The sequence below is a fragment of the Lithobates pipiens genome, unplaced genomic scaffold (assembly GCF_037356315.1).
Source record: "Lithobates pipiens isolate NorthernLeopardFrog02 unplaced genomic scaffold, aLitPip1_a1.2 Scaffold_18, whole genome shotgun sequence".
NCBI lineage: Eukaryota > Metazoa > Chordata > Amphibia > Anura > Ranidae > Lithobates > Lithobates pipiens.
This window is the reverse complement of record NW_027507758.1, coordinates 581,490,655-581,511,566: the sequence shown is the minus strand read 5'-3', so window position 1 is coordinate 581,511,566 and position 20,912 is coordinate 581,490,655. Positions and strand designations below refer to the sequence as shown.

Here is a 20,912-nt window from a genome sequence, read left to right as displayed (position 1 = left end):
CTATCGGTGTGCTCGGGAGGAGCTTGCTGTACTATCTGATGTTGGTACAGCGATCTTCCCGCTGAGATCTTGTATACTTCCCCCCACCAGAGCACACCGGTCAGTGCTCACAGCCATTGCCTGAGAACGCTGATCGGATGCTGATCGGCAGATGTTTTTCTGGCATGCCCCTTCGACAGAAGCCAGACATCCATCTGGCTTCTCTCAGATAGGCTGTCGCACACATGGGCCAAATGTCAGCCAGTTTCTGTTGAGCTGAAGGGGCATGTCAGAAAAACATCTGCCAATCGGTATCCGTTCAACGCTCTCAGCCAATGACTGCGAGTGCTGACCGGTGCGCTCTATTGGGGGGTGTAGTACACAATAGCTCAGCAGGAAGATTGCTGTACCAACATCGGATAGTTAGTACAGCATGCTCCTCTTGAGCTCACTGATAGTGTGGCAGAGCATCAGGCTTTATAGAGGCTGCAGTGGTGGAAAAGATGGTGGTAGGAGAGACAGGGATGTCGGAGAGGTGAGTACTATCCATGTCCAACTACAGTCAAAGCCATAATTTTGTTTTCGTTATGTATAGAGTGATGAAAGTTTGGATGACCAGTTAGGATCTATTGCATTGTGCAGGGAGATTTCTCCTTAAAGGATAACTTCAACTTTTCACGAAAAAATTAAGTGGTGAACTAACTCCATATTTACTGGCCACCCCCTGGTCCATGCTGCACATAGTGGGCATGATGCCTGTGCTGCCAGTGTAGCAGACTGTACAATGTATTACACAGCCCCGGAATGGGTATCCATCATAATGCTCGCAATGGCATGTGCTCATTGGTCAGCACAGCCACACGACTGTGCTGACTAGTCAGATGCGCATCTGAGGCTTGTTCTGTCCTGGAATAAAGAAGCAGTAATTCCAACTGGCCCCCCCACTCTATCCAAAAATAGAGCTGGTGATACTCCCTGAGCTCCTCTAACATGTTGTAGGTCTCTTAAAGTGTTGTATGAAAAATGATAGATTGCAAAACAAATAGCCATTTTCTGTATGTTATAATGTTGCAATCATGGATCACTAACCACTCCTGACCTCTGACCCCTACAGGCAGCACTGATGGGAGGCACCACCATGATCATCGGCCATGTTCTGCCAGATAAAGACATCTCCTTGCTGGATGCGTATGAGAAGTGCAGGAGCCTTGCCGACCCCAAAGTGTGCTGTGACTACGCTCTGCACATGGGTGTCACCTGGTGGGGACCCAAGGTAAGATACACACACACAGTTAAGTAGCCATTCAGTGGCGTTTGAGTGAAAATATATCACAAAACTTTAGAAAAATGAGCTGTGCTATGTATTACCAAGGCTTGCAAATTTTAAAGCACTCAATATTAAAGAATGCTGGCATATAGTATTTGCCAACTTAAACTTGGAGGTGTATTTATATTTAAAAAAAAATTACATAGCTATTTGTCTGGTTAAACTGGCGTGTATTTTTGTTCTGTGTGAATGGAGCATAATAGGCTATTTCCTATACAGGTTGAATGTTCTGCATTTATGAAAATGTAGTTATTTGGGAAAATACTGCATTAGGGCCACTACATGGCACTGATAATCATAGGAAACAAATACTTCAAGACAAGTGGTTTTAAAGGTTTAAGGTTTTTTTACCTTCATGCATTCTATCTTCTATGTGCCCTCCCAGCCCCCTAATACTCACCTGAGCTTCCTCTCAATCCAGCGATGTGCATGAGAGCTGAGCTTCTCCCGGGTCTCTCATTCCTCATTGGTTGAGACAGCAGTGGGAGCCATTGGCCACAGCCAGTAGGTCAATGAGGAGAGACTGGGGGGGGGGCAAGGCCGATCCATGGCTTTGTGTGTCTTATGAACGTATAGAGTGGGGCTCGGGAGCGAACACGCACCAATGTCCCCAGAGCAAGTGGCTTGCCATTGGGGACACTGGCTGAAATAAAAGGAGCCAGGAGAGCTGGCGGGGGACCCAAAAAAGGAGGATCGGGGCTGCTCTGTGCAAAACCACTGCACGGAGCAGCTAAGTATAACATTTTTGTTATTTATCTATATTTTTCGAATTAACCTTTAACCTTTTCACCTCGTGTTTTTTCACGTTAATGCATCTTATGCTTTAAGGTGAAAAACCTTCTGCCATGCAGCAGCCCCCCAGACCCCCCATTTTACTTACCTGAACCTGTTCTTTCTCGCCCCGGGGATGAGCACACCAGCTCTAGCCGGTGTCTCGTGTCTTGATTGGATAGATTGATAGCAGCGCAGCCATTGGCTCCCGCTGCTTTCAATCAAATCCAATGATGTGGGGGGCGGGGGGCGAGTCTGTCTCTGTCAATAGAAGCAGCAGCAGGACATGGGAGCGCGCCCGCACGAGTGTCTCGAAGGAGAATGCTTCTCCGATGGGACACTCGAGGAGCCACGAGTGCAGCTGAGGGACCCCAGAAGAGCAGGATCGGGGCCACTGTGCAAAACCAACTCCACAGAGGAGGTAATTATGATATGTGTGTTATAAAAAAAAAAAAAGGTTTAGTAACCCTTTAATGTCACTTTCATTGCTGTTAGCAAAATTGCAAAATATGGTATTTTCCTGAACGATGAACATTTGACCCATAAAGGAAATAGCCTGAGAACATAACATTTTCTCCTATTCACAGAGAACAAATATACATAACAGTTTCACCGACTGAAAATCTATGCACATTTTCCAAACAGACCCCTTGTTGTAGTTGAAAACTCTTAAAGCAGAAACTGCAAACGTATGTATTGGATGATTATTACAGGGGTGTTTACAGACCCATGTCTTCTCACTTAGATTTATACAATACTGTTGAATTTCCATCTAAGTCATGTGTACAAATGATCCATGGCAGGACTTAAAGATGAACTCCTTGCACTAAAACATGTATTTAAATATATTCATGAATAGTCATAAAGGATATAAATCTGCTTTGTGTTCACCAAATTACTTTATTGACCCAGATATTACCATGTAAAAGTAGCAGTTACATCATTACTGTGCCTATACAGGGAGCAGAGCTGTGGGTGGGGCCCAGCAGGTTGCCTTAAGAAAGGTAAAGGAGGGGGCGTAAACAAGACCAGTCACTTGGCACAAGGAGAGGGAACAGCAGTGAGCGGTCTTTATTACAGGAAGCTCCTGCACAGAGGGAAAGTCTCACACTGGATTACGGCACAGATCTGTGAGAAATACACAAAGCACACAAATATTCAAGGAGGAATTTGCATGCCTCTTATAATTAGACAATATTTGTTTAGCCCAGAGTTCAACTTTAAAATGTGCATCTCCAGGTTTATACAATGGAAGTTAATTTTCCTGGAAACAGAACTCAGGAGTGACCAGGCAGAAACTTCCTTGTTAAAGTGACCAATTAGTGGATCGGCATGGCAGCCACCATGTTAGTCTCTGGGAAGTCTTCCCTTCTAATGCCTAGGCTACCATGATGATCTCATTTTCTGTTGTTAGGTTATTATTTTGTAGAGTTTGGTTTAATACCCATCACTTATACCCATGTCATGTTTATGTCACCTTTTCCCTCTGGGTGTCTCTTTCCTGCAGGTAAAGGCAGAGATGGAGACCTTAGTACGAGAGAAGGGGGTCAACTCCTTCCAGATGTTCATGACTTACAAGGATTTATACATGCTTCGGGACAATGAGCTCTACCAGGTGTTCCGACACTGTAAGGACCTGGGGGCTGTAACTCGAGTCCATGCAGAGAACGGGGACCTGGTGTCTGAGGTGAGGATCTGTCATTGGGCAATTTGAAGTTATTAGCAATCATCCAGATCATGTCAGAGAACCAAATTATTATTAGAATATTATATATGATATAATAATAATATAATATCTAATATATTATTAGAGTATTAGCAACTAGGCTGTGTTGTCTAACTAGATAAAGCGCCCTCCAGTCATTATTTATAATGGAGTACTGGCATGTATACATGGGGCACAGCCTTCCCTCTCAGGACATTTCCACCCAGACATTGCTGTACTTCTCTAGTCCTACATAAGGCCCCCCCCTAATGGGCAAAGCACGTGTGCAGACCTGGAAAATCAGCACAGGGATTGTGGGAACCCCTCATAATTGGGACAGCGGTTGTGCAGACCTGAGAACTCAGCCCAGGGATGGTGGGGATTCCTCATAATGGGTACAGAAGATGGGCAGACTCAGGAACTAAGCACAGGGATGGTTGTCAACTGCCCATGATGGGTACAGAAGATGTGCAGATGCAGGAACTCAGCACAGGGATGGTGAGAACCCCTCATATTGGGCACGGCAGATGTGCAGACCTGGAAACAGCACAGGAACAGTGGGGACCACTCCTAATAGGCACAGCAGGTGTGCAGAGCCAGAAATTCAGAGCAGGGATTGTGGGAACCCCTCATAATGGGCAGAGCAGAGGTTCAGACCGCTTAACCCAGCACAGGGATGGTGGAAACTCCTCATAGTGAACTTAGCAAGTGTGCAGTTCCAGGTATTCAGTGCTGGGGTGGTGGGAGCACCTCATAATGGGAACAGCAGGTGTGCAGACCCAATAACTCGGTACAGGGATGGTAGGAACTCCTCAAAATGGTCACAGCTGGGAACAATGATGCATATGAAAGATTTTTGAGGTCCATAAGGAGCTGTATCCGTAACTGTTTGATGTGTGGTGAATGTTTAGTGTCCTTTAATAGCATGTAGAGCAGTGTGTTTCCAAGTTTCCCTCCATTCCGTAATGATTTGATCTGCAGAAAAGATTTGGACTGAACACTACATATCTCCTTGATAAATAAAAACAGGCTTTTTTTCAGTAAAGCAGACAAGGGGAGTCTGGAAAACGTATGAACAGAGCTGGCTGAAAATGAGAGTACAAAATATGTATATTTAAGATTTCATGTTATCTGACAAAAAATAAAGTTTTAATATTTACCTATTAGACTTTTGCTTTTTTGAACAAGTTCCTCTCTTCTCTTACAGGGTGCCAAGGAGACTCTGGATCTGGGAATCAGTGGCCCAGAGGGCATCGAAATTAGCCGACCTGAGGAGGTAAATAAATATGCCTTCACTTTCAGGTCTCTTCCACTTTGATGCCAGGATGACATCTGAAGCCAGTGTATATAGCAGAACTTAGTGGTAACATCTTACCAGTAGATCACCATTGTGAAGTCTTGTACTTACCATACTTAACCAGTTGTGGACATTGGGCATGCTATACAAGCCTAAACAACTTTATTGAAGTACTCAGGGCTTGTATAATATGCCCTGTCCTTTTGCTCTGCTGATGTTCATAATATTAAACATCTGCTTCACATAGGTGTCATTTTACTTTAATTTAAAGTGGAATATTCCACCCCCCGGTAATACATAGTTGAAATTCACATATGTAAAAGACTGGAAAAGTATTCCTTTTGTAGCATCCTTGTGGTTTTTACTCCCTGCCACACTATATATCTGGAGAGTGGCACTACTATCAATTGCCTACAGCTCTGTAGTTCCCTGGTCACAACTTGGCTGCTCATTGGAGTATGAGTGGCCATCATTCTGCAGGTAAGCTGCTCCTGGGCCTTAAAGAGAACTGGTCAGCAATTGAAATTTGCAAAAATATGGTCAATTGTTAACTTATATTTCCTCCCTGTCCTTATCAGAACTGAATAGTCAGGCTAGGTGTTGGTTGCTAGGTCTGATCTCAACGCTGAAAACAAATGGTTTTAAGACTGTCAATATGAAAAGGGAAAGGCTGGCGACACAAAAATTTGCTAAAAAATTATTGATACTGGTGAGAAACAACCATAAAAATCAAACGGGTTTCCGCCATCAGGCCTTAATCATGGTAATAATCAGCCATGATTAAGGCCTGACGGCCGAAACTCATTGGGTTTTTATTTGTTTTTTTCACGTATATCAATAAAGCATAATGTTTTAGCTGATTTTCGTGGGGCCAGGCTTTCACTTTTAATATTGACTGAGTATGAAGACTTACAGAGACTTCCTAGCCTGGGTGCCATGCTCCTGAGAAGGATGAGACGTTACATAGGAGCATTGATTCACCTGTTACACTTCTAAAACTGTAATTTCAACAAGTCAGGAAAAGAAAATTTAAAAACTATTGGTTTGTTAATTGACAGTTTTACCTTATTTATTTATTCATACAGTGTGATGTAAAAAAGAAGGTGTAAAAGTGAAGCTGGTTTATTCGTAACAGAATGACTATAACACAATTTTATTAACATGAAAAGCCGTATTACATTGCCTTGAAAAAGTATTCATACCCCTTGAAATTTTCCACATTTTGTGATGTTACAACCAAAACGTAAATGTAATTTATTGGGATTTTATGTGATAGACCAACATAAAATGGTACATAATTGTGAAGTGGAGGATAATGATAAATGATTTTCAAAATTTTTTACAAAATAAATATGTGAAAAGTGTGGCGTGCACCCTGAGTCAATACTCCGTAGAACCATCTTTCGCTGCAATTACAGCTGCAAGTCTTTTTGGGGATGTCTCTACCAGCTTTGCACATCTAGAGAGTGACATTTTTGCCCATTTTTCTTTGCAAAACAGCTCAAGCTCTGTCAGATTGGATGGAGAACATCTGTGTGAACAGCAGTTTTCAAGTCTTGCCACAGATTCTCAATTGGATTTAGGTCTGGACTTTCACTGGGCCATTCTAAGCCCTTGTACACATGGTCGGACATTCTGACAACCAAATCCGTTGGATTTTGTCTGACTGATTTTGTCCGAAACTGTTGCATACACACGGTCAGACAAAGTTGTCGGAAAATCCGATTGTACATAACATGATGACGTTATTTCGTTACGACGGGACTACGTTCAGGCTAGTAGCCAATAGCTTTGGTCTAGAAATTTGATCTGAGCATGCGTGGCACTTTGTCCGTCGGAGTAGGCTACACATGATCGGAGTATGTCCGATCGGAGCATTTTGTCGGAAAATTTTACCGGCAAGTTGGAAAAGTTGGTCCATCGGATATTCCAGAAATGCAGACCACACACAGTGGGAATATTCGACAAAACGGTCCGATAGGACACATTCCGTCGGACTCTCCGACCATGTGTACAAGGGCTAACACATGAATATGCTTTGATCTAAACCATTCTATTGTAGTATTGTATGTTTAGGATCATTGTCCTGCTGGAAGGCAAACCTCCGTCCCAGTCTCAAGTCTTTTGCAGATTCTAACAGGTTTTATTCTAATATTGCCCTGTATTTGGCTCCATCCACCTTCCCATCAATATACCAGCTTCCCTGTCCCTGCTGAAGAAAAGCATCCACACAACATGATACTGCCACCACTATGTGGGGCGGTGGCGGTGGGGATGGTGTGTTCAGGGTGATGTACAGTGTTAGTTTTCTGCCACACATAGCGTTTTGCTTTTACACCAAAGAGTTCAATTTTGGTCTCATCTAAACAGCGAATCTTCTTCCACATGTTTGCTGTGTCCTCCACATGGCTTCTCGCGAACTGCAAATGGCACTTCTTTTGGCTTTCTTCTTGCCTCTCTTCCAGAAAGACCAGATTTGTGGAGTGCACGACAATAGTTGTCCTGTAAACAGATTCTCCCACCTGAGCTGTGGATCTCTGCAGCTCCTCCAGAATTACCATGGGCCTCTTGGCTGCTTCTCTGATTATTCTCTGCTCTCCTTGCCCAGCCTGTCAGTTTAGGTGGACGCAGGGGCGTACCAAGCAGGGGGCGGGGGGGGGCGTTCCGCCCCAGGTACCACACATTGATGGGGGTGTAAGTGGCTGGGTGGCATTGCTATGGGGTTCACTCTGCACTCAGACACTGTCTGACAGTATCCTGAAGGGAATCCCTGGCTCTGGCTGCTCTGTTTTTTGTGAGTTTTTTGTGAGCTGGAACACCCCCAGCACTGCGGCCGAAATAGTATGGTCTAGTTTCTGTTTTCACCTGCTAGCTCCACCCACCACTGCTGAGCAGCCGAGCTGAGTGTGTCATCATTCAGCGCGGGGGTGGCTGCTGTTACACTCTGTCCACACCATCTTCTGGAGTCTAAACCTCCCTAGCTGAACCTGAGAGCCGAGGTGAGCTGGTGATAGGGTGTGTGTGAGCTGTGAGAAGATGTTGGAGGAGTGTGTCTGTCCTGCCATCCTTACTGTGCTGGTCTGTCATAGAAGGGGAAGGGGGGGGTTGCTGTGTAGTAGGTATAGTGTAGCTGACCTGATGGGGGGGGGGTTGCAGAATCCAGGCGTGTGCTATGTACAGGTTGTAGACTCCAGATTTGTGCTATATACAGGTAGCAGAATCCAGGCGTGTGCTATGTACAGGTTGTAGACTCCAGATTTGTGCTATATACAGGTAGCAGAATGCAGGCGTGTGCTATGTACAGGTTGCAGAATGCAGGCGTGTGCTATGTACAGGTTGCAGAATGCAGGCGTGTGCTATGTACAGGTTGCAGAATGCAGGCGTGTGCTATGTACAGGTTGCAGAATGCAAGCGTGTGCTATGTACAGGTTGCAGAATCCAGGTGTGTGCTGTATACAGGTTGCAGAATGCAGGCATGTGCTGTATACAGGTTGCAGAATGCAGGCATGTGCTGTATACAGGTTGCAGAATGCAGGTGTGTGCTATGTACAGGTTGCAGAATGCAGGCGTGTGCTATGTACAGGTTGCAGAATGCAGGCGTGTGCTATGTACAGGTTGCAGAATCCAGGCGTGTGCTATGTACAGGTTGCAGAATCCAGGCGTGTGCTGTGTACAGGTTGCAGAATCCAGGCGTGTGCTGTATACAGGTTGCAGAATGCAGGCGTGTGCTATGTACAGGTTGCAGAATGCAAGCGTGTGCTATGTACAGGTTGCAGAATGCAGGCGTGTGCTGTGTACAGGTTGCAGAATGCAGGCGTGTGCTGTGTACAGGTTGCAGAATGCAGGCGTGTGCTGTGTACAGGTTGCAGAATGCAGGCGTGTGCTGTGTACAGGTTGCAGAATGCAGGCGTGTGCTATGAACAGGTTGCAGAATGCAGGCGTGTGCTATGAACAGGTTGCAGAATGCAGGCGTGTGCTATGTACAGGTGGCAGAATGCAGGCGTGTGCTATGTACAGGTTGCAGAATGCAGGCGTGTGCTGTATACAGGTTGCAGAATGCAGGCGTGTGCTGTATACAGGTTGCAGAATGCAGGCGTGTGCTGTATACAGGTTGCAGAATGCAGGCATGTGCTGTATACAGGTTGCAGAATGCAGGCGTGTGCTGTATACAGGTTGCAGAATGCAGGCGTGTGCTGTATACAGGTTGCAGAATGCAGGCGTGTGCTGTATACAGGTTGCAGAATCCAGGCGTGTGCTATATACAGGTTGCAGAATCCAGGCGTGTGCTATGTACAGGTTGCAGAATCCAGGCGTGTGCTATGTACAGGTTGCAGAATCCAGGCGTGTGCTGTGTACAGGTTGCAGGATGCAGGCGTGTGCTGTATACAGGTTGCAGAATGCATGTGTGTGCTGTATATTGCTGTGTGACTACCACCCACCTATAGTAGCTGAGCTGTGAGCTTACCTGGTAAGGGGGGGGGCGTGGTGTTGCTGTGTTCACAAACCAGGTATAGAGTAGATGAGCTGGTCTGATAAAGGGGGGACTTACACCCACATCTTGCAGCCATCAGATCCGTCCAGCAAGCAGCAGGTCACAGCAGCATCTTGCCATCTTCCCTGCGGCCATCAGATCCCATCCACGGTCCAGCAAGCAACACACCTTGTCAGCAGGTCAGTTCCCAAATCTGAATCAAATCATCAATGCCAATGCTGTCCTCAGGGACAGATCCGATCCAGAGATCCATACAGTGGGATCTCTGGATCAGATCTGTCCCTGAGGACAGTAGATAATGCAAAGTATGGGCCATACTTTGTATTGTCAGCTGTCTCCCCTTCTCACTCTGATGTCTCCCTCATAGCAGCTCCAGTCCAGCTCTCCACTTTCCTGACCTCGGCACAATCTGTCCAAAAATGTGGCATCTGCTCACACCTGAGTGACTGACACCTCTGTCCTTTCCCGTCTATTGTCACTGGCTACCATGGATAAACAGCATCGGCTGTTATTACAAGGAGCGGGAGGGGATGTCCCCATCCCCCCACAGCTCCGCCCAGGTCTCCCATCCCACCCGCAGACCTGAGCCACCAGCCAGCTGGCCAGAGACCCGAACAAAGCCGAATTTGCCTTTGATCAGGTCTCCAATGTAGAAAACTGGAAGCGACAGCACAGTGTCACTTCCGGTTTACTCGGTAGCCAACAGCGCCATTTAAAAAAGAAAGCAGAATTAAAAAACGCTGATCTTGGCAGAGGAGGGTGTTTTTTTGTGGGTGTTTTTACAGTGGGGGGGGGGTGCCAGATATAGGATGGGCCCTGGGTGCCAAATGCTCTAGGTACGCCCCTGGGTGGACGGCCATGTATTGGTAGGTTTTCAGTTGTGCCATACTCTTTCCATTTTTGGATGATAGATTGAACAGCGTTCCATGAGTTGTTCAAAGCTTGGGATATTTTTTTCATAACCTAACCCTGCTTTAAACTTCTCCACAACTTTATCCCTGACCTGGCTAGTGTGTTTCTTGGCCTTCATGATGCTTAATTCTGTTTGTTCACTAAGATTCTGTAACAAACCTCTGAGGGCTTCACAGAACAGCTATATTTATGCTTAGATTAAATGACACACAGTGTGGACTCTATTTACTAATTAGGTGATTTCTGAAGGCAGTTGGTTCCAGTAGATTTTAGTTAGGGGTATTAGAGTAAAGGGGGCTGAATACAAATGCAAGCCACACTTTTCAGATATTTATTTGTAAAAAGTTTTGAAAACCATGCATCATTTTCCTTCCACTTCACAATTGTATGGCACTTTGCGTTGTAAAATTCCCAAAAAATGCATTTTTTTTGGTTGTAACATGACAAAATGTGGAAAATTTCAAAGGGTATGAATAATTTTTCAAGGCACTGTAACTATCCAAGTTTTTCCTCTGCACAACAAATGTTTGATGTGAGCCCCCCCCCGTTGGTGACACGACAGATGATTGGCATTTACCATTGTTGTCACTCTTGCTACACGTTTTTGGACATACCTTATTTATCGGCATATAACACGCACCTTTTTCCCCTTAAAATCAGGGGAAAATCACTGGTGCGTGTTATATGCCGATCCTCCACCATTTTGGAGCCTCTGGGCGTCTTTCAGCCGCCTTCGGCCCTTCTCGGCGTCTTTCAGCCGCCTTCGGCCCTTCTCGGCGGCTTTCAGCCGCCTTCAGCCCTTCTCGTCGGCTTTCGGCCAAGAGCGGCCGAAAGCTGACGAGAAGGGCCGAAGGCAGCCGAAAGCCGACGAGAACGCCGAAGGCGGCTGAGAACTACCGAGCGCCGCCGAGATACACAGGACATCTCAGCGGCGCCATTTTTAAAAATAAAATCTGAAAATTACACTGGCAAGGGGACAAGGCTGCAATGATGGACAAGGCTGCATTGATGGAAAAGGCTGCATTAATGGTCAAGGCTGCAATGATGGACAAGGCTGCAATGATGGACAAGGCTGCATTAATGGACAAGGCTGCATTAATGGACAAGGCTGCATTGATGGACAAGGCTGCAATGATGGACAAGGCTGCAATGATGGACAAGGCTGCATTAATGGAAAAGGCTGCATTGATGGTCAAGGCTGCAATGATGGACAAGGCTGCAATGATGGACAAGGCTGCAATGATGGACAAGGCTGCATTGATGGACAAGGCTGCATTGATGGTCAAGGCTGCATTGATGGACAAGGCTGCATTGATGGACAAGGCTGCATTGATGGACAAGGCTGCATTGATGGTCAAGGCTGCAGTGATGGACAAGGCTGCAGTGATGGACAAGGCTGCAGTGATGGACAAGGCTGCATGACAAAGCTGCATATGACACTGACAAAGGTGCAATGATGGACAAGGCTGCATGACAAAGCTGCATATGACACTGACAAGGGTACAATGATGGACAAGGCTGCAATGATGGACAAGGCTGCATTGATGGACAAGGCTGCATTAATGGTCAAGGCTGCAATGATGGACAAGGCTGCAATGATGGACAAGGCTGCATTAATGGACAAGGCTGCATTGATGGACAAGGCTGCAATGATGGACAAGGCTGCAATGATGGACAAGGCTGCAATGATGGACAAGGCTGCATCAATGGAAAAGGCTGCATTGATGGTCAAGGCTGCAATGATGGACAAGGCTGCAATGATGGACAAGGCTGCATTGATGGACAAGGCTGCATTGATGGTCAAGGCTGCAATGATGGACAAGGCTGCATTGATGGACAAGGCTGCATTGATGGTCAACGCTGCAATGATAGACAAGGCTGCAGTGATGGACAAGGCTGCAGTGATGGACAAGGCTGCATGACAAAGCTGCATATGACACTGACAAGGGTGCAATGATGGACAAGGCTGCATGACAAAGCTGCATATGACACTGACAAGGGTACAATGATGGACAAGGCTGCATTGATGGACAAGGCTGCATGACAAAGCTGCATATGACACTGGCAAGGGTGCAATGATGGACAAGGCTGCAATGATGGACAAGGCTGCAGCGATGGACAAGGCTGCATGACAAAGCTGCATATGACACTGACAAGGGTGCAATGATGGACAAGGCTGCATGACAAAGCTGCATATGACACTGACAAGGGTGCAATGATGGACAAGGCTGCATGACAAAGCTGCATATGACACTGACAAGGGAGCAATGATGGACAAGGCTGCATTGATGGACAAGGCTGCATGACAAAGCTGCATATGACACTGACAAGGGAGCAATGATGGACAAGGCTGCATGACAAAGCTGCATATGACACTGACAACGGTGCAATGATGGACAAGGCTGCATTGATGGACAAGGCTGCATGACAAAGCTGCATATGACACTGACAAGGGTGCAATGATGGACAAGGCTGCATGACAAAGCTGCATATGACACTGACAAGGGAGCAATGATGGACAAGGCTGCATGACAAAGCTGCATATGACACTGACAACGGTGCAATGATGGACAAGGCTGCATGACAAAGCTGCATATGACACTGACAAGGGTGCAATGATGGACAAGGCTGCAATGATGGACAAGGCTGCATGACAAAGCTGCTTATGACACTGACAAGGGTGTAATGATGGACAAGGCTTCAAATGACACTGACAAGGCTTCAGATGGACACCGATAAGGCTGCATTGATGGGCATTTAAATGTAGGTTTTTTTTCCTTAAACTTCCTTCCTAAAAGTTTTTTTCCTTGACATTCCCTCCTAAACTTGGGGTGTGTGTTATACACCGATAAATACGGTAATTACAGAATGGCTTACAGCACAGATGGAAGAAGATCTGCCCAACCTAGTCTCTCTGCAAGATGGAGCTGCTCCTCATTTCCACTTGGATGTTCGCTGATACCTAAGTGACAACCTTCCAGAATGTTGGATCGGCCGCACAGAAAGAACCATTCACCAATGTTGCTCTGGCCTCGACGATCGCCAGACCTAACACCCTGAGACTTCTTTCTATGGGGGTACACCAAGAACTTAGTGTATGTCTCCCCTCCCCGTCCCGCCACAGGACCTGAATAACCTAAGATGACGCATCAAAGAAGCAGTGAAGTCAGTATCTGAGGACATGCTGGCATGAGTTTGGACAGAACTGGATTACCGTCTTGACATCTGTCATGTCACCAACAGGGGTCACATCAAACATTTGTAGTGCAGAGGTAAAACTCCTTTATGAATAAATCAGATTTACTTTTGCACTATCCTTTTTGAATCACATGGTATAGTGCCAACAACATACACAGCGTTTTACAGATATTGTACATTCACATTAGTCCTTGCCCTCAAAGAAGCTTACAATCTGAAGTGCCTACCTCACATGCATACACAAATAGGGCCAATTCGGGCAGGAGCAGATTAACCTACCAACATCTACAGAGAATATGAAAATTCCATGCAGATATGTGTCTTGGTTGTTATTTGAATCAATGACTCTAGTGCTGAAAGACCAGCAGCAAAGACTGAAAGGCCAGCAGCAAAGACTTGGTGTCAGTTATCAGTCCTGAGCTCAGGCAGGGGACATATTAGCCTGTATTGGGACTGGTATGCCCGCTCTAACAAGGAGAGAAAGCAACAGAATAACAGCACACACACTTATGCCCGAGGAGTTCAGATTCCTACAAATAGTCATTCCAAGTAGACACTGTTGTGTTAATAGAACTGAGTGGTGCAATAGCACTTAATTAGCTCACTCTGCTGTCACGCCCACTCTCAGGTGTGCTGCGAATCATACGAAGATATTAAAAAGAAGTTTTCAGATCATTAGACTTTAAAAATATAATTTATTTGGGGTGTTGATTTACCGTATATACTCGAGTATAGGCCGACCCGAGTATAAGCCGAGGCCCCCAATTTACCCCCAAAAAACTGGGAAACCTATTGACTCGTGTATAAGCCGAGGGTGAGATATGCCTGTCCATCCCTGTGTGTGTGTCCATCCATCCATCCATCCCTGTGTGTGTGTCCATCCATCCATCCATCCCTGTGTGTGTGTGTGTCCATCCATCCATCCATCCCTGTGTGTGTGTGTGTGTCCATCCATCCATCCATCCCTGTGTGTGTGTCCGTCCATCCATCCATCCATCCATCCATCCCTGTGTGTGTGTCCGTCCATCCATCCATCCATCCATCCCTGTGTGTGTGTCCATCCCTGTGTGTGTGTCCATCCGTGTGTGTGTGTGTGTGTGTGTGTGTGTGTGTGTGTGTGTGTGTGTGTGTGTGTGTGTGTGTGTGTGGCCTTGTGTGTCCAGCCTACCTGTGTCCCCAGCCTCCGTCCGGTCCCGAGCCTCCGTCCGGTCCCGTCCTGTCCCGAGCCGAGCCTCCGTCCGGTCCGGTCCCGTCCCGTCCCGAGACTCCGTCCGGTCCCGTCCCGTCCCGAGCCGAGCCGAGCCTCCGTCCGGTCCCGTCCCAGGATCACCGCTCTTCGTCGGCGCCCATTTTCCTGTTCAAATGCCGCGCCTCCCTGTCTGTGATAGGCGGAACACAATTTCCCAGCAGTCTGTGTTCCGCCTATCACGGCCATCCTTTCATCCTCGTCCGTAGTACGAGGATGAGCGGATGTCCGTGATAGGCGGAACACAGGCTGCTGGGAAATTCAGTGTTCCGCCTATCACAGGCGAAGGCGGAGCCGGAGGCGCGGCTTTTGAATTAGAATAGAATGGCCGCTGTCTGTCTGCTCGACACGCTGATCGAGCAGGCAGACAGCGATGACTCGAGTATAAGCCGAGGGGGGCACTTTCAGCCTCAAAAAAGAGGCTGAAAATCTCGGCTTATACTCGAGTATATACGGTACTACAACCAGAGCACTCAGATCTGGTGCAGTTGCTTATGGTAGCCTATCAGCTTCTAACTAACTTAAGCTTGTTTAACCACTTCAGCTCCGGACCAATAAACACCTTAAGGACCAGAGGTCTTTTTGCAATTTCGCACTGCGCTGCTTTAACTGGTAATTGCGCGGTCATGCAATATTGCACCCAAACGAAATTTGCGTCCTTTTCTTCCCACAAATAGAGCTTTCTTTTGATGGTATTTGATTGCCTCTGCGATTTTTTTTTTTTTGCGATATAAATGGAAAAAGAGCGAAAATTTTGAAAAAAAAAGATATTTTCTTCTTTTTGTTATAAGAAAAATCGAATAAACTAAATTTTAGTCATACATTGAGGGCAAAATTTATTCAGCCACATGTCTTTAGTAAAAAAAATGTCAATAAGCGTATATTTTTTGGTTTGCGCAAAAGTTATAGCGTCTACAAACTAGAGTACATTTTCTGGAATTTACACAGCTTTTAATTTATGACTGCCGATCTCATTTCTTGAGGTGCTAAAATGGCAGGGCAGTACAAATCCCCCCCCAAATGACCCCATTTTGGAAAGTAGACACCCCAAGGAAATTGCTGATGGGTATGTTGAGCCCATTGAATATTTATTTTTTTTGTCCTAAGGGATTGAACAATGACAAAAAAAAAAAAAAAAAATTTTTTTACAAAAAGTTGTCACTAAATGATATATTGCTCACACATGCCATGGTTATATGTGGAATTGCACCCCAAAATATATTCCGCTACTTCTCCCGAGTATGGCGATACCACGTGTGTGGAACTTTTTGGGAGTCTAGTCGCGCACGGCACCCCGAAAACCAATCACCACCTTCAGGATTTCTAAGGGTGCAAATTTTTGATTTAACTCCTCACTACCTATCACAGTTTCGAAGGCCATAAAATGCCAAAATAGCACAAACCCCCCCCCAAATGACCCCATTTTGGAAAGTAGACACCCCAAGCTATTTACTGAGAGGCATGTTGAGTCCATGGAATATTTTATATTTTGCCACAAGTTGCGGGAATATTACAAACTTTTTTTTTTTTGCACCAAGTTGTCACTAAATGATATATTGCTCACACATGCTATGGGCATATGTGAAATGACACCCCAAAATACATTCTGCTGCTTCTCCCGAGTACGGGGATACCACATGTGTGGGACTTTTTGGGAGTCTAGTCGCGCACGGCACCCCGAAAACCAATCACCACCTTCAGGATTTCTAAGGGTGCAAATTTTTGATTTAACTCCTCACTACCTATCACAGTTTCGAAGGCCATAAAATGCCAAAATAGCACAAAACCCCCCCAAATGACCCCATTTTGGAAAGTAGACACCCCAAGCTATTTACTGAGAGGCATGTTGAGTCCATGGAATATTTTATATTTTGCCAAAAGTTGCGGGAATATTACAAACTTTTTTTTTTTTGCACAAAGTTGTCACTAAATGATATATTGCTCACACATGCTATGGGCAGAAGTCAAATTACACCCCAAAATAAATTCTGCTGCTTCTCCCGAGTACGGGGATACCACATGTGGGGGACTTTTTGGGAGCCTAGCCACGTACGGGACCCCGAAAACCAAGCACTGCCTTCCGGATTTGAATATAAAATGCTATAAAAAACAAACTAACCAGAGTCACCCGTAACACTTATACGGTGATCAGTGGTGAAAGGGTTAACTAGGGGCAATCAGGGGGTTCAAATTTTTATTAGGTAGTATATGGGGGTCCCTGGCGCTATATAAAAACCTGACGGGGAACCTAAATAACTAACTGGCTAACCAGCGTCACCAGTGAGACTTATACTGTGATCGCTGGTGAAAGGGGGTGAAAGGGTTAACTAGCAGCAATCAGGGGGTTAAAACCATTATTGGGTAGTATATCGGGGTACCTAGCGCTATAAAAACCTGGCGGTGAACCTAAAAAAATAACTAGCTACCTAGCGACACTAGCGACACTGATGCAGCGTTCAGAAAAATTATCGCTTAGTGACACTGGCAAAAGGGGGTGAAAGGGTTAACTAGCGGAAATCAGGGGGTTAAAACCATTATTGGGTAGTATATCGGGGTACCTAGCGCTATAAAAACCTGGCGGTGAACCTAAAAAAATAACTAGCTACCTAGCGACTGTAGCGACACTAATGCAGCGATCAGAAAAACGATCGCTTAGTGACACTGGCAAAAGGGGGTGAAAGGGTTAACTAGCGGCAATCAGGGGGTTAAAACCATTATTGGGTAGTATATCGGGGTACCTAGCGATATAAAAACCTGGCGGTGAACCTAAAAAAATAACTAGCTACCTAGCGACACATGCAGCGATCAGAAAAATGATCGCTTAGTGACACTGGCAAAAGGGGGTGAAAGGGTTAACTAGCGGCAATCAGGGGGTTAAAAACATTATTGGGTAGTATATCGGGGTACCTAGCGCTATAAAAACCTGGCGGTGAACCTAAAAAAATAACTAGCTACCTAGCGACTGTAGCGACACTAATGCAGCGATCAGAAAAACGATCGCTTAGTGACACTGGCAAAAGGGGGTGAAAGGGTTAACTAGCGGCAATCAGGGGGTTAAAAACATTATTGGGTAGTATATCGGGGTACCTAGCGATATAAAAACCTGGCGGTGAACCTAAAAAAATAACTAGCTACCTAGCGACACTAGCGACACATGCAGCGATCAGAAAAATGATCGCTTAGTGACACTGGCAAAAGGGGGTGAAAGGGTTAACTCTAGGGGCAATCGGGGGGGGGTTTGTGTGCCTGTGTGTACCTACATGTCAGTGTAGTGTTGGTGCACACTTACTTTTACTCTTCTCCTCGTAGTCCGGTCAAAAAGACCGCCCCGAGGAGAATGACATCACTTCCTCCTTCCTGTGTAAACAATACACAGGGGAGGAAGCTTCTCATTGGCCAGGAGCGATCCAGAGGGGGTGGCCGAAAACCAACGGCCATCCCCTCATCACGGAGCGCTCCTGGACCGAATCGGACCGCCGTAAACAGCGGGAGGGGGTCCGATCGGACCCCCCACCCGCTGGAAGGCAATCACGTAGATGTACGTGATTGTGCCTGCCTGTGCCATTGTGCTGACGTACAATGGCAATACGGCGGTCCTCAAGTGGTTAAAGACCAGCCGCCACTGTTATACTGTGGCAGGTTGGCTCTCCTGGGCAAATCGGCATCGTAGTACATCGGCTGCTTTAAGACCACTAGGGGGCGCGCACGGAGCCAATGCGCAATTTTTTTTCTGGATGTGGTGCTGCTGCAATATCACCCTCTAGTGACAGAAAAGCAGAATACCTGTATTATCAAAGCCATAAAGTGGAATTAGCAGTGAGAGTATTGTCACTTATTGAATGGTTAACGCACTGTCACTTCTCTCTCCTAAAAAATAATTCTGTATGTCACATGACTTCCTCCTCTCCAAAGTCACATGTAATGCTCAGACCTATATCAGTAGTTAGTCATGTAACAAAGGTAGGAGTTTGCAGCTCCTCGACCAGAATTTCCTCACTTTTTAATTTCAAGACAAACTGGCTGTAAACATCTAAATACACAATTGAAACACACCCCGGCCATACTGCACAGCCAGGATGGTGATGCCGCTGCTTCTGGTGTCTCCTATCTTATAATCAGCCAAAGAAACAACAGTATAATGATGCTGATTATCGTTGAACTAGCAGGCCAGTGGCACACAAAGTTGCAGAGATGACTTAAGGAAATACTGGTGTCACCTTCCTTTTTGTCAGGGGTGTGTGAGCTATACACTGGCTGAACACCATTGCGTATATTTCCATAACTGGCTATTTAGCAGTTTGCTTGGAGCTTCACTTGAATATGTTTTATTTTGTGCTATTACATGTGTGTTTATGTTGTAGTTTTCAGGTATATCTACTAGTAGGTAGTCACATTCAACTAGATTGTTTCCAAATTGCTCATCTGTGCTGCTTGGATTTCTTCAGCAACACAGAATAAGGCCAGTTCAACGTGACTACCTACTACTAGCTATAAAGTGGCAAGGCCCACCTATTCAAGGTGCAACCCCCAGAACGATGCATATTATGTATGTATATGCTTTCGCGACTTCTGTAGGGCATGTCATCCTTCTGCCGGCAAGATCACGAGGAATGTTAAGTAGCCCAATCTTACAGGAAGACATCGTAGCACAGTGCAGGCTCATCTTCTCATGAGATTTGGAATATTCAACATTCTCCCAGATCTGTCCGGAAGCAGGGTGACATCACCATCACCTAAGAACCGTGGCAGGAAGTCGGGGAATGGTAAGTATATTATTTAATCCCACACATATACTTTTATGCAGCAATTTAGGAAGGGGGGGGGGGGCAACTTGATTAAGCGGACTTTGCCACTGAAGGGGGCAGGTTGATTTAATAATTAATGAAAAGCTTGATGACCTCACAGAAGGGTGAAACAGTTGTTTGATATTACACTGGTGTTCTTTTTTTTTTTCCCCTATACAGCTGGAAGCGGAGGCCGTTCACAGGGCGATAACTATTGCTAATAGGGTGAGAGTTGTGACCTGCGTGCTGTGATCTGCGACCTGTATGCTGTGGCCTGTGACCAGAGTGCAGTGGTGTGTGACCCGTCTGCAATGGCCCGTGACCCATATGTAGGGGCCCGTGACCCATGTCTAGTGGCCCATGACCCATTTACTGCATCCTGTAAACTATATGCCGTGGCCTGTGATCCACTTGTTATGACCTGTGGCCCATGTGCTGTGGCCGGTGTCCTGCATGCTGTTGCTTGTGTCCCACATGCTTGCCTGTGACCCAGATTTGATGAGGGGACTATTTATAAAGATTGCCTATATAACTGCTTTTCATTTTGCCTCTGTTAACTCTATTCCACCTGATCATACTTGTGTTTATAAAAAGTTCAATGGGGAATTGAACTCTTAAAAATTGGTTGCTACAAAAAAATCCTTCCCCTGAAATAATTAGTATAAATTACTTATAAGCCTTATAAAACTGGAAAAACCTGTCGATGGGTTTTTGCTTAACAGTTTTTATCAGTATTAGTCAGTACACTTTGCCCAGGGCAGTTACAGTATCTCACCAGTGGCAACCTGTGAAGCTCTGGTGAACTCCATGCCCAAAAGGGTTAAGGCAGTGCCGGAAAATAATAGTGGCCACACAAAATATTGACACTTTGGGTCCAATTTGGACATTTTCACTTAGGGGTGTACTAACTTTTGTTGCCAGCAACTTAGACATTAATGGCTGTGTGTTGAGTTATTTTGAGGTGACTTCAAATTTACACTGTTATACAAGCTGTACACTCACTACTTTACATTGTAGAAAAGCGTCTTCGGTGTTGTCACATGAAAAGATAGAATAAAATATTTACAAAAATGTGAGGGGTGTACTCACTTTTGTGAGATACCATATGTGACTGTAGAAGAATTCACTGACTCTTTCTAAATAGGCCTTTACATAGAACCTAAAGTGAGATAGCTTAAAACTCTGCTGATGTCACATAGCA

General features: G+C 45.7%; 1 protein-coding gene across 1 annotated transcript in view; it reads left to right on the top strand.

Moving 5' to 3' along the window:
* DPYSL5 (dihydropyrimidinase like 5) overlaps positions 1-20,912 on the top strand; it is a 175,971-nt gene that overhangs the window by 115,908 nt on the left and 39,151 nt on the right. The window contains exons 3-6 of the mRNA XM_077489106.1: positions 1,094-1,252; positions 3,585-3,764; positions 4,990-5,058; positions 19,892-19,936. Of these exons, the coding sequence (XP_077345232.1) occupies positions 1,094-1,252; positions 3,585-3,764; positions 4,990-5,058; positions 19,892-19,936 (453 nt within the window). The remainder of the gene's footprint in view (positions 1-1,093; positions 1,253-3,584; positions 3,765-4,989; positions 5,059-19,891; positions 19,937-20,912) is intronic.